The sequence below is a fragment of the Cololabis saira genome, chromosome 9, assembly GCF_033807715.1.
Source record: "Cololabis saira isolate AMF1-May2022 chromosome 9, fColSai1.1, whole genome shotgun sequence".
Taxonomy (NCBI): Eukaryota; Metazoa; Chordata; class Actinopteri; order Beloniformes; family Belonidae; genus Cololabis; species Cololabis saira.
The window spans coordinates 32,531,264-32,546,049 of NC_084595.1; the positions used below are offsets into that span (position 1 = coordinate 32,531,264).

General features: G+C 38.7%; 1 protein-coding gene across 2 annotated transcripts; it reads left to right on the forward strand.

Moving 5' to 3' along the window:
• The first annotated feature begins 1,546 nt into the window (after positions 1 to 1,546).
• Positions 1,547 to 14,786, forward strand: LOC133450568 (mothers against decapentaplegic homolog 4). 2 transcript variants are annotated; one of them, XM_061729292.1, is made up of 10 exons: positions 1,547 to 1,724; positions 2,703 to 3,111; positions 4,197 to 4,371; positions 4,685 to 4,936; positions 5,261 to 5,362; positions 5,469 to 5,519; positions 6,502 to 6,685; positions 9,638 to 9,806; positions 10,030 to 10,168; positions 13,040 to 14,786. In XM_061729292.1, exons 2-10 carry the CDS (start codon positions 2,872 to 2,874, stop codon positions 13,249 to 13,251), a joined length of 1,524 nt encoding a protein of 507 aa, XP_061585276.1. In that variant the 5' UTR covers positions 1,547 to 1,724; positions 2,703 to 2,871; the 3' UTR covers positions 13,252 to 14,786. The 2 variants fall into 2 exon arrangements, with proteins under 2 accessions (XP_061585276.1, XP_061585277.1); XM_061729293.1 differs by having other exon boundaries at positions 1,563 to 1,685.

Here is a 14,786-nt window from a genome sequence, read left to right on the forward strand (position 1 = left end):
AACTATGTGTATGTATAGGTATGTGTGTGAGTATAATTACAGTATATAATAATAATAATAATAACATTAATAATAATAATAATAATAATAACATTAATAATAATAATACTGTTATTTAGCAGTGTGAGTACAGTGTGAGTATTTATAAATACGGGTTAAATGATTAGTGAATGGGGGTAGGAATAAATAAGTTTACACTTCTTCCTCCTCCTTTTTGCACATGTAAATTAAGATAGCAAGTGTTAAAGGATAAAGGATGAAATTCTTTGTTTTGTATGTTTTCTTAAACTTCTCTTGAAGTGTTGTTTTTTACATGTACAAAAATAAAAATAAATCAAATCCAAATAATTGTATTTCATTTAATTGGTTATTAACTATTTAATTGTGTCTTGCCACTTTTAATGTTTGATTTACCTTGTGTTGAATTGTGCTATACAAATAAACTTGCCTTGCCTTTATAAACTAACTCAGTAACGTAAATCAGTAACGTAACTGGGGGTTTTGCGCATGCGCAACGCGCCATTTAAGGAAATGGTGAGGTGGGAGTTGACGCTGAGATTTGAGTATGACTTCATCCGCTCGCTGCTCGCTGTGATGAGACGATACAACCAGATACAGACGGACTAAACATCTCCTTTACACCCCCAGGACTGTTGTGGGTGAACACGGTTCCCGGACACGTGTTACAGCAGCATCATCCCGCAGGTAGCTAGCGGGGACAGCTCTTTCACTGGGTTTGATGTGTTTAATCTCCCAACGCTTTCCAACAACGTGAGCCGTTACAACTGTCGTGGTGTTAGTTTGCAAGTGAGCCCGGTTGGCTGAGTCCAGTTCGTCCGGAAAGTGTCCCATCTTCTTCACACAGACAGCTGCTAACGCGTGTGCGGCTAGCCGCGCTAGCTGCAGCTGCTAGCGGGTGTTGCTGAGGTGTTGTTGAGTGCAGGTACCTGCCGCAGAGCCGCTGAGCCAGCAGCACCGAGGCCAGCTCGGTTCCGGCCATGCCTTTCAATGTAAGAGCCGACGGCGGCGATTCAACCTGAGTCCGCGTTAAATCGACGCAGAGCCTACGGCGTAGGCTACGCCGTACCCTACGTTGCTGCGTTCCATTTACCTCGGAAGTCGGAACTGGGAATGACGTCACAGCCGAGTTATCAGCGTTCCAGTTACAAAGTAGGAAAACAAGTTTCTAGTTCGCATATACCACATGAAAAAAGTAAATTACACTAAAGCAGCATATGCCGAACAATACTTGTATACGACTGATTTAGTGTGACCAAAAGTAGAATGAATTGCTACGAATTTTTACAGAGCTCTCTTCTACTGTTTACAACCGGGGCAGCCATCTTGGAATGGTAACTCGGGGGTGGTGAAGACTCTCCCACTTTCCCAGTGGGAAATCCCACTTCGGGGGGCGTTCCAGTTGAAAATTCCGACTGGGAACTGGGAAATCCCCACTTCCGAGGACAAATGGAACGCGGCATTAATGGCCTCCCTTTCATTTTGAAAGCAGATGCATGTGTACTTCCTCCCGAGCGCTGCTCTGTGCAGTAACTTGCTGCCCCAGCCAGACTGGCGCCGCTAGTTTAGCCAGCGAGCTCATGTCAACAGCTTTGCTGGATGTTTTTCTGGTCAAAGCTGCCAATCTGCACATCTGTTCTGGTCCCCGACACGTCCTGTCGTTGCTGGTGAGCCGCTGATATTGTTGTTCGGCTAAAGACGTAGAGGTTTGTCAAACTTGATGGATTATATCTTGAATCAGGCACCGAGACTCAAAACAAAAACATGGTTTGTCGGTTGGTTTAAGGTGGACAGCTGATTTGTACTCCAACAAAATTATATCACAAATCCAGTGACACGGTTTTTATTTAGTAGAATTTGCATGTGTAAATATGTATACACACACACCTTAATCGGCACCTTTCTAGAAATGTGTGTGTGTGTGTGTGTGTGTGTGTGTGTGTGTGTGTGTGTGTGTGTGTGTGTGTGTGTGTGTGTGTGTGTGTGTGTGTGTGTGTGTGTGTGTGTGTGTGTGTGTGTGTGTGTGTGTGTGTGTGTGTGTGTGTGTGTGTGTGTGTGTGACTGTTTCAGAAAATTTGAATATTGTGATAAAGTTCTTTATTTTCTGTAATGCAATTTAAAAAAAACAAAAGTCATACATTCTGGATTAATTAGAAATCAACTAAAATATTGCAAGCCTTTTAATATTGCTGATTATGGGTTACAGTTTAAGATTAAGATTCCCAGAATATTCTAATTTTTTGAGATAGGATATTTTAGTTTTCTTAAGCTGTAAGCCATGATCAGCAATATTAAAATAATAAAAGGCTTGCAATATTTCAGTTTATTTGTAATGAATCCAGAATGTATGACGTTTTTGTAATTGCATTACAGAAAATCACAATATTCTAATTTTCTGAGACAGTCCTGTATATACACACACACAGTTGTGTGAAAGTGTTTGCCCCCTTCCTGATTTTTTTTATTTTTTTTGCATGTTTGTCACACTTAAATGTTTCAGATTATCAAACAAATTTAAATATTAGACAAAGATAAAACAAGTAAACACAAAAATGTAGTTTTTAAATGGAGGTTTTTATAATTAAGGGGGGAAAAATCTTAGCATAGCCATATGTGAAAATGTGCCCCTCATATGTGTGTGTATTATTTATATGTGTGTGTTCTTTCTTTGTCTCCACTTTCAGATCTTGTCCCCTTCCCTGATGCTCAGAGGTCTGATGTTGCACGCCTCCCAAAAATACATCTGAATTGCTGAGTTGAAGATTATTTCTTCTCCAATTTCCTGAGAATGATGTGAAGCTGTGAACCACAAGAAAAGATATCCTCAGAACGTGTGCAGAAACGTGCATCAAAATGTCAATCACCAACACGCCTACCAGCAACGATGCCTGCTTGAGCATTGTACACAGCCTGATGTGTCACAGGCAGGGTGGCGAGAGTGAGACGTTTGCAAAGCGCGCCATTGAGAGCCTTGTTAAGAAATTGAAGGAGAAGAAAGATGAACTTGACTCCCTCATCACAGCTATCACCACCAATGGAGCCCACCCCAGCAAGTGTGTGACCATTCAAAGGACACTTGATGGACGGCTGCAGGTAGTACTGTAGAAATGCACGAGAATATTAACCTGAGCTTATTTTGTTATCCTAAAAAGGAGTGTGTCATTAATTCACTTTTACAAGCCCAAATAAATGATAAAAATTGAAATTTTTAAGGTATTGCTTCACACCCATTGGACTACAAACACAGTGGGTTTAATTGATGCTCAATTGTGCTTAATCAAAAGCACAATTATGGTTTAATTTGATTCTAAAATGTATTATGTCCAAAACTAGAACAAATTCTCAGATAATCATTTATCACCATAACATTCAGGCTTGCAAATACCGTAATTACCTTTTTGAATGTATAGTAGCTGCTTACTGATTGTTGTACTCAAATGAAACACGTCAATGTAAAAGTAGCTTTTGATTTCTCAGATCCTGACAGGAAGTTCTCAGATAACTTGATATACCGTAGCCAACAAAACCTGTGCAGGCTGACACCATCTCAGTGTTGATGCAACCTTTTGTGAAATATGTTATTTTGTATTGCTGAATATACTGCTTGTACAACTATGTACAATTACAATATACATGTAGTTCAAAGCAGTCATGCAGGATGTTGCGCAGTGTTTACATTTTTGCAGTAAATTGCCTCAGTGAGTTCTGTACCATCTGGGAATCTATACGCCCCTATTGAAGGGGTATCACGATGTCTGTAGAGGGACCCTGCACACAGTCTCCTTCCTATAGCTCATATGTTTACCAAATGCACCAGCTGTTCTGCATGTGATGAACTGTTATTATCTAGAGTTGTACAACCAGGTTCAAAGTTTCTAGTTCCCACCAGGCTTAAAATGTAGTGACGTTTTTCTTAACATGGACTCTGGTGCACAAAAACATCAATAATGGTCGCAATCTTATCTTAGCAATTCCAGACTCAAAAACATTCACCTTCTCATTGATTGCTTTTACTCTCATGTCACACGCTTTCACAGCTTTCATGTCTAGAACCATAAGAATTATTTGCCTCTTAATCTTTGGCTAATTAATGCGTTTGATCTTGGCTTTGAGGAAAATCAATGTGAAAATAATTACTTGGTCTTCTTTTCCTGGAAATCGCTCTGTGTTGTTCTTAGGTGGCAGGACGTAAAGGTTTCCCTCATGTCATCTATGCCCGGCTGTGGCGATGGCCTGACCTGCACAAGAATGAACTAAAGCATGTTAAATACTGCCAGTTTGCCTTTGATCTGAAGTGTGACAGTGTGTGTGTCAATCCATATCACTATGAGAGAGTGGTGTCTCCTGGCATAGGTGAGTAGCAGTGAAACATTGTGGTGTGGGTTAGGGTTAGCAGTAAATTGTTGTCAATTAAACCCATTGAAACAAAACAATTAGGCATGGATATTTCGGTGTAAAATTTCAGTTTTCTTTTTCTTATAGAGAACTGAAGGCAAATGATTGTACCAATTTTAACAAATGAGTCTAAAGTTGAATTGCTACAGCATGTAAATATTAAAAAAAATAAATAGTGAACAACAGTAATTTCAGTTGCATTCTTTGGAAATTAGCAGCAGTCTTTGTGACATGCATGAATCACATCTTGCTAGTTTTCCTTTCTCCACAGACTTATCAGGACTAACCTTGACCAGTTCTGGACCCAGCTCAGGACTGATAAAGGATGAGTATGATTTTGATGGACCCCAGAGCCTGCCCTCTGTGGAGGGAGGACACTCTCTTCAGACCATCCAGCACCCCCCCTCTACTAGCCACACGGCCCCATCTGAATCATTTGGAAACCCGAACCTGCTCCCCCCGTCTGAGGCCTCCACCTCTGCTTCAGCAGCATCCTTTCCTGCCATTGCTGCAGGATCTAGCAGTAAGATAGTCATGAAACATTTCTGTGTTCTTAGTGGTCAGTCTGTTTTCTTTGTATTTTTTATATATATGTATATATATATATATATATATATATATATATATATATATATATATATATATATATATATATAGCTGCAGCTATCTCTTCCCAAATTAGTTGAAGAGGTGGATGTTTTGAAAGCTCAGTCAAATGCCCATATATATATATATATATATATATATAGATATAGATATGTATGTATTATACTACATGTGTGTGTGTGTGTGTGTGTGTGTGTGTATACATAAATAAATAAGGGTGTACATTTGCTCCTCTCCTCAGGTGCCAACTCAAACTGGTCCAGCAGTTTCACCCCCAACATACCTCACCACACCAATGGTCATCTGCAGCACCACCCTCCTATGCCACATCCAACACACTACTGTGAGTTAATCCTTTTGATTGCAGCTTTACCATAATCCACAGATTTCATGGAAGAGTTTTTTCTTTTCAAAGCAGAGCTTTACTGACATTTTTGTTCTTCTTTCAGGGCCAGTGCACAATGAGCTTGCCTTTCAGCCTCCTATTTCCAATCATCCAGGTGAGAATGCACAACCTCCATGGTCATATACAGTATTTGACAGTGCTTGTGAATAGATTTGAAAGTAAGCTTTTCTTAGCATTTTCTAACAACCCTTGCTTGCTCTGGATGGGGCTGCATGAAAAGTCACAGGTTATATCTTCTTCCAAAAAATCTATACTATATTGGATGTAAAGATTCAGCTCAGTAGTGAATCTTAACATTGTCCAGATGAGAGTAGGCTCACAGAAGCGGGTCCATGATGGCATGTTAAACATGAAAATAAGCAAGCTGCATTAGGTCCTGAAAGGTGCGTAGTTGTTTTTCGGTGGCCAGTAACAGTTTGTCTGTTACTGACATAATGTAGGATACTAAGGAAACTGACCTGTAGTTGTTGAGTAGAAGCATGAAGGACCTCACTGCAATCCTGCAGCCTTTATTTTTGCTTTTGTGCTCGCAGTTTACGTTTTACGTAATTACGTCTTCTCATGTAATCTGAAAGGCGCTCAAGACTATGTTCCTGCTGCTGTGTCTTGGTGAAGTGCACAATACTCATTCACTCTAAGCTAGTCCATTTTATTGGCCAGTGGTCTTCCATTCCCCATGACATTTAGGAGAGGAAATGTTCAATTTTCTATTTCTCTTTGTTTTGCATCCACTCTGCAACTATGTCTTCCCAAATCCCAAATGAGTCGAAGAGGTGGATGTTTTGAAAGCTCAGTCAAATGCCCTCATGTGCAATCACGTCTCCTGTAGTCATGGTTACTCATGGTAAACCATGTTTAAAAAGATCCAAGAAGTTACTTCAATATATCTCTCAAGCAGCACACCATCCAAAACTCTATCAAAAATAAATAAATAATTATAATATCAGGAAACGACTTGGTAGAAACTGCAACAAACTATCACTATCACAGCAAATATAGGATCAGTTTGATGATGACTTAGGGTTTAAAGTTTACGTTTACTTCAAACCACTGACATCTCCTATCTTCTGTTTTAGCTCCTGACTACTGGTGCTCCATTGCCTATTTTGAGATGGATGTTCAAGTTGGGGAGACATTTAAAGTGCCCTCCTCCTGCCCCATCGTCACAGTTGATGGCTATGTTGACCCTTCTGGAGGAGACAGGTTTTGTTTGGGCCAACTCAGTAATGTACATCGCACTGAGGCTATTGAAAGGGCGAGGTAAGTTCGACAAGCACCATTAAAAGTGATGAGATGATGGAACAAATAATCTCCCTGAGGATGCACTGCCAACAATTTTTGTTTAGTAATACTTGATCAAGTATTTGAGTTGTCTAATGTATTTTCCTCAACCCCTATTGTATTGATTTAACACATTCACATCGCAGGGTTTCCCCACACAATTTTAATACTTAAGCCATTATTTTTCTTTATTCTATTTTACAATGTTGGTTGGTACTGTTGAGTGCTTGCAGCAGCTTGGTACATACCCTGCACCTGCCTCTTACAAACATATTACATTAGCCCCTTCCCCTTAATATATACGTACACACCCGCTCATTACAGCATCATATTTGTTAAATCCTAAGCGTGCAATAAAACAAACGTACATTACATTATTGCAAACAAATGGTCAAAAACATCTACAGTGGAAAAGGCAATTCATGAAGAAGTCTTTCCATGTGTGCTGCAGGTTCCTCCCGGTCAATGCTTTTAGGAAATGTAACATTATATTACATAACAAATTCTTCTCTTTAACTTGATTTCTGCTGTTTGAATCAATCTGACTTGACAGTTTTGAGGGTAGAAACTAACGAGTGCTTTGACCTTCTGATTGCTCATTACCTTGACGCTGACAGATAATATTGCAGGAAGATCAATGTTGCAACAGCTTTTGAAGGTTAAACGGTAGTGGCAGTGAACCAGTTACAGGATACATGTAGAAAACGATGACTTGGTAAATGCACTCATTAACCTCCAGCCTCAAATTGTAAGATTGATTTGGAGAAGGGGAAAAAAAAACGAGGTTCAGCATTAGTTAGTCAAGCAATTGTACATATCCTACAGCGGTGGCCAGGGAGAAACTAAAGGACCTCCATGTGCATGAGAGGTCCTGGGAGCGTGTAGCAGGTTTCATCCCACGTGGCGGTCTTGTGCTTTAGGTGTTTTGTTTTTTTTTGCTCAAGGGCAGGTTCATTCTGCAACTGCAAGTGATGAATGATATAGGCATGCAAGTTTATTTGTTTAGCACATTTCTGCAACAAGGCGACTCAAGGGGCTTTACATAATGAAATCATGAAAAGTAAAGAGAAGGGGTTGCGGTTCCAGTGCAGTGGCATAATGAAGAAAAAATGTAGCCTTCCGCTAGAGTTACAGTGTAGTACTCAAATTAACATTGTTTAAATTTAAATTCAGAATGGTTTGAATAATTCAGTCAAGGGCAGCTGTGAACAAATTCGTTTTTAACCTTTGTTTAAAGGAGTTGAGGGTTTCAGCGTTCCTGCAGTTTGTGGAAGTTTGTTCCAGATCTGTGGAGCATAAAAGCTGAATGCTGCTTCTCCATGTTTGGTTCTGATTCTGGGGACACGGAGCAGACCTGAACCAGAACACCTGAGAGGCCTGCGTGGTTGATTTGGCAACAACAGGTCCATTCAGTGATTTTTAAAAGTATTTTAAAGTCTGTTCTCTGAGATACAGAGAGCCATGTAGGGACCTCAGAACTGGAGTGATGTGATCCACTTTTAGTTGTAGTGTAACTCGGTCAGTAGCATTCTGGATCAGATGTCGCTGTCTGATTGACACTTTAGGCAGACCTGTGAAGACACTGTTGCAGTAATCAAGTCAACTGCAGATAAATGCAGGGATGGAGGTTTTTTTTAATATAACTTTCTTATGAACATGTTTTACTGCACTATCAATATTTTACAGGGGGTTGCAAAAGTATTCACCCCCCTTGGCTTTTTAACTATTTTGTTACATTTCAACCTGTAATTGAAATATTTTTTGAATCTGAATTGTATGTGATGGATGAAGGGGGGTCAATACATATGCACATGCTAATCTTAAGTGTTTTATTTTTTTAATTATTGTTTTATAGATATTTCTCTCATTTCACTTCACAAACTTAGACTATTTTGTGCAGATCCATCACATACAATTCAGATTCAAAAAATATTTCAATTACAGGTTGAAATGTAACAAAATAGATAAAAAGCCAAGGGGGGTGAATACTTTTGCAACCCCCTGTACATAAATGGAACTCTATTACTGTTGTAATGAACTGTTGGCATTTAGATTCAACAATTCTTTTAATCTTTTAGCTACTATTATTTATAATAAAGCACCAACTGAAATATGTGAAAAGGCAAGCTTTTGAACAAACATTTATTTTTCTCTGTATGAGACACCCCCTTTCTTAGCTCTGTTTCATCCACTAAAACCTTGTATTAGTTCATCGACCTAAGAAAAGCAGTTAGTTTGTTTCACCAGGTAGTTATGGTGGCTGAGTATTCAACTGCTACCGAATGAAGGAGCAGTACAGAGCAGATCTGCATCTGACTTACTGAGGAAACTAAAGGCATCCTGTCATTTTTAATGTAATGTGTAACCTGGATGGCCAGATGTGTAATGTAATGATGTAACATGGATGTGTTCTCCCTGCCAGACCGAATCTCTGAATTAAAGAAATGGAAGGTTTTTGTGGATCATGATCATAGGCTCTCACATCCATGTCATTGCGACTGCCAAAAATTTGAATCAAGGCAACGGGATTTCCTTTTCTTTTGTTCCTGGACAAGTTTCAGACATTTCACTTCTGACTTCATCAGATTCATACCAGGGAAACCTTCAGGATGAAGCGTGTCCAAAAACTAAAGAAAATCTAGTTGTCTTGTATCAAGCTTTGAGAATAACTCAGTTAAGCTATTGAAAAGTTTTATTAAACTAATAACTATACTTAAAAAGAACATTTTTGGAAGCAACTTTTGTTTTTTATACAGGTTTTTTGTAATGGATTAGATGGTTGGTGCACAGTTTTTAAGCAATATCTGTCCCTTTAACACATTGGTTCACTATAGTCTTTCCTGTTTCCTTACAAAGCTTTTGTGTACCGTATTTCTTTATGCCACAAATCTTCATATTTTCATGTTTATTCCTTCTTGTTCTCTTTGTCAGGCTTCACATTGGTAAAGGGGTCCAGCTGGAGTGTAAAGGAGAAGGGGATGTGTGGGTGCGGTGCCTCAGTGACCACGCAGTGTTTGTTCAGAGTTACTACCTGGACAGAGAGGCAGGTCGAGCCCCAGGAGACGCTGTTCACAAAATCTACCCCAGCGCTTATATCAAAGTAAGTATTCCACAGTAATGTTCCCTGTGTAATAAACCCAACAACTGTAAGAGTACTTCACTGGTGAATATTTTACACAACCCTTTTTTCCATACATGCACTGCAGGTTTCATCCAATTTTTTTTTTTGGACTGTTTTTATATTTCCCGTCCCTGTTTTCCATATTTTCTACCTCCATATGAAAAAAATGCACAGGATTAAAAGTTTCCTCTTTGTTTTCCAGGTTTTTGATCTCCGTCAGTGTCACAGACAGATGCAGCAGCAGGCTGCCACTGCTCAGGCAGCAGCAGCAGCACAAGCAGCAGCTGTGGCTGGAAACATCCCTGGACCTGGATCAGTGGGAGGGATCGCTCCAGCTATCAGTAAGAAACTCAAATATTGATACCATTGAGAACTGGGTGGGAGCTCTGTGCTTGTGTTTGAGAAAAGAATCAGCACCAAGACATTTAGGGATGATTTCAGTCTTTTCTGAAACTCTACAGTTAAAGATTATATTATCTCTTGGCTTATATCTCTTGGCTTAACTGCTTCAAAATTAAATTCAGTTTTTATTTATCAGAGTTGTTACTGTACACTTAAAAAAAAAAAATATATATATCATTCTTTATAAGCAGCATTGTTTGCCAAAGGCCATGCAAATCTGCAACATGGTATTACTTTTGACTCTGAACAAGTAATCTTTTGTACACACAGTCTAGTTTTATACAAGACTGTCAATCTTTAGCTAATAGTATCTGAGAGTGCTGTAATCTTTATAGAAAACTATGTCTAATAATAGAAATATTAATGCAAACTGTAGGGAGGAAGAGAGGGTGACAATGTTCTAACAACGCTGGCTTGATCTGGAATATAAACTCATCAAAAGCCTTAATGACAAAATGTAAAAGGATATTTGTTGTTTTTTCAGCATACATTTGCCTTTGTTTTCCTCATCTCCACCCCATTATTCATAGTAAATTTGGATAATGTTTACAGAGCAAGATAAATCCATTTACTACAGCTCTGCCATTAACAATACATTTTGGCCTAAAAGCTATAAATAAATATCAAGGCCTTTGACGGATTCAATTGTAATGGCTTCCCTCCTCATGAAATGACTTTTATTTTTCCTAATTAACTTTTAAACATACACATTAAGTGTATCTGCATTGCATCATCACAGTCACCTGATTGTCTTACAAGTGAGTGGGATCAAGATCTCATTGCCCAGACATGGTTTAGAGTTTGCTGAGAAGAAAGTAATTCTTCTTTACATTCTGATCTTTTACACATCTGTGAGGCCTGTTCTCCAAACATTATAGAGGAAAGAGTTTAGAGTTTGGGGTTTAGAGTTTATTAATTTAGCACAATTAGATGCATAAAGCACTGCGCAAGGAGGGAACGAAGTTCTATAGCGAACTTATACAAGGTTCCACCCCTGTCAAAAAAACAAAACAAAGGACAAGCAGACAGCATGCATGAGCTAAACAACAACAAAAGACAAAGATCAATAGCAACAGGAATTCAAGTACTTGAAACAACTAATAGTAAAAGACACAAAGAAAGAACAAAAAATGTGACAAAAGCAGTACAATGAGAAAGAATATATAATTAAAGGTCGATAAAATTAAAGGTCGAGTAGAGAAAGTAAATTAGGTTCCTGTGGAAAGTAAAAATTCCTTTAGGTTTTTTTTGAAAATGCATTGGGAGGAGGTGGACCTCAGTGAAGAGTTTAAGTCAGACCAGAGCTTGGGGCCTCTATAAGTAATGTTGAATTGGTGACTTGAGGTTCGGGAGGACGGTATAGATAAGCTATTGTTACTAAACCTTGTTTGATATGAGTGAAAGTCTGTTGTCAGAATAAAGAAATTGTGAAAAGTAATAGGCAGATCTTGTTTCCTGTATATAAACTTATGAATAAAAAGGCATGTTTGATAGGCATTCACCTTATCAATAGGTAAGAGCCGATACTTTAGAAAAAGAGGCGCTGATGGCGCATATCTAGAGGAGTGGGAGATCAATCTCAAAAACCTCTTCTGCAATAAGAGTAGTTTTCTTAGATGAGTCGGATAATTAGCTGCCCAAACAATGTTACAATAATTTAAATGAGGGAACAAGAAACTATAATATAGGGTTAAGTAAGCTGAGGAATGAATTAAAGGGAGGACTTTCCTCAAAATGCCTAGCATCTTCATGGATCTTTTGGAGACGAGATCAATATGATTACACCAGTTGAGGTGTTCATCTAGAATAACCCCCAGAAATTTGGTTGAATTGACTTGAAGGATTTCATTACCATTTATTAGAATTTTGGCTAACTCCTTGGGATAGAACTTATTAATGTTACAAAAGACCATGAAGTTGCATTTATTGACATTGAGGGTCAGTTTGTTAAGTTGGAACCAGTGGGCAATTGAAGAAAGTTCATCATTGGCACATTTAATCAGAGTGGGAAAATCCTCATGAACAGCGATGAGATTAGTGTCATCTGCGAACAGGACAGGAAGAAATGATTTACACATCATAGGCATATCATTGATATAAATTAAGAATAGCAAAGGGCCCAAGATTGAGCCTTGGGGTACACCAAACAAGATTTTGGATTTTTTAGAAGAAAAGTCATTAAGATGGACAAATTGTTCTCTATTGGTCAGATAGTTTTTGAACCAGTTAAGGGCGGTTCCCGCCACACCATACCTGTAGAGCTTAGAGATAAGAACGTTGTGATCTACCGTATCGAAAGCTTTACTTAAATCCAGGAAAATTCCTAAGGCAAATTTTTTATCATCAAGAGCGTTGGAAATATTATTTACAAGCTGGAGGAGTGCATGTTCTGTGGAATATTTTTTTCGGAAACCATATTGGTGTTTATATAATATATTGTTAATTTCAAAATGTTGAGATATTCTATGAAAGACCAGCTTTTCCAGAATTTTAGATATACAGGGAAGAATAGATATTGGTCGATAATTTCCGAATTCATTAGTGTCACCCGATTTAAAAATCGGGACGACTTTTGCAATTTTTAATTCCTGGGGAATGATTCCAGATTGAAAGGATAATGAAAAGATATGGGTAAGAGGTGGTAGTATAAAATCAATGGTCTCTTTGATGAGGGCAGACTTAATGTTAATTACTAATCCACTAATTACTAATTACTTAATTACGAAAGTAATGCGTATCCATGATGCTTGGGGTTTTCCGCCTGCATATGAGTATGACCTCATGCTGACTCTGTCCTCCTGTTCTCTCAGGCCTGTCGGCAGCAGCTGGTATCGGGGTAGACGACCTCCGGAGGCTGTGCATTCTCAGGATGAGTTTTGTTAAAGGTTGGGGGCCGGACTACCCTCGGCAGAGTATCAAGGAGACTCCTTGTTGGATTGAAATCCATCTGCACAGAGCTCTGCAGTTATTAGATGAGGTTCTGCATACTATGCCCATAGCAGATCCCCAGCCTCTCGACTGAGATCTGCAAAGCGGCAGCATCACACCTCACACAGCAGCAACGGACAGACTCTCTCAGTGAGACTGAAGCTGTTCCACTTATATTCTTCCAGGTGTGTTTTGAGGCACCTTTTGTGCACTGTGGCCCCAATCTTTGCTTGTAACACATAAATTAGCCAAAGTCATGTATTAAAGATGTGTTCATATTTTTCATAGATGGCTTTGAATTTTAAGACTGAAGTTCTATATCTAGAGTTATGAAGCATTATGCACATGATCCCATGAAACTGGAACACAACCACCAACTACTGACAAGCGGTGAGCTCAGTGAATGATAACAAGAGCATCTGTATGTGGTGTAGTGACTTAATCAGTCATATTCAGTGTGAGGATGCCAGGGCTCTGCTGGTTTTATGGTTTTCTAGGTAAGTTCAGTCTATTGTGAGGCTGAAAAGAAAAGCAGCAGCACTCTCAACTGTGTGAATCACCACTGGAGTCCATGCCAAACCCTCAATATCGGCTACTAGAAAGGCAGGGGGCCATCCAGCTGGATCACGGCAGGCGTAGTTTTCACAAGCGTTCACAAATGTCACAAAAGAAGCCTGCCATCACCGGATCTGAAGCAGAGTTTCAGCTTCCTAACAAAACATGTTTTTGATTTTCCATGTCAGGTTTAATCAAAACTACAGGTTTGGGAATTACAGGTCTGGGCTGGGTGAATTTCTCACACACTACTGACAGCTGTTTGCCATTTCTCAACTTAAAAAAAATAAAATAAAAATTAAGAAAATGAGATTTGATGTTTCTCGTTCAGCTGGAATTACACAACAAAACAGAGAAATGGCAGAATTTATCTCCGGGTACAAAGATTGAGGTTTATCAGTATTTTGGTGAAACAATGTAGGCGTTTCTGGGAAAAATACCACAAGAAACTCGCGTGTAAACATGAGATGGAGAAAAGTCAGAGTCCAGTCAGTGGACCCTTTTCATGAGCTGCATCATCGGGAGGAAGTTTTTTTTTTTTTAAGTCATTCATTGATTAATTGTATTCTAAACTGGTTTTTTTTTGGTTTTGTTTTTATTTTTAATCTCCCAAGCATATCTGAAATAAGTTTAGAATCATATCCAAGTATCTCATTTGCAGCTCATGTGTGAACTACTTGATCCAAGTCACTTGTGTAGAGTTTACTGGCAGCAAAGAGACTTTTTAGACAGTACCCAACAAGTTGTTTTTTCCTTTTTTACTTTTGCTACCATTAAATGATTTGTACATTTGTAGCACTTTACTTTTTCTTGACTGAAGTCTGTAACCATGTTTAAGATGTCGTCCTGTCACGAGACAAGGAGTGAATAGGTTAGTTTAATTTAGGATTGTAAGCAGAGACAATGTTGTATTGAAACATACTGTATGTCATACTAGGACACCTTTTTATTATTTTTATTTCAGTTTTACCATTTCACTCACGGCATTCACAAAATCTTTGGGGATCCTTTGGCTGATCTGAGTTGCATTCTTTTAATGTTTTTCTTATTTCAAGTAAATATTTTTTCTTTAAA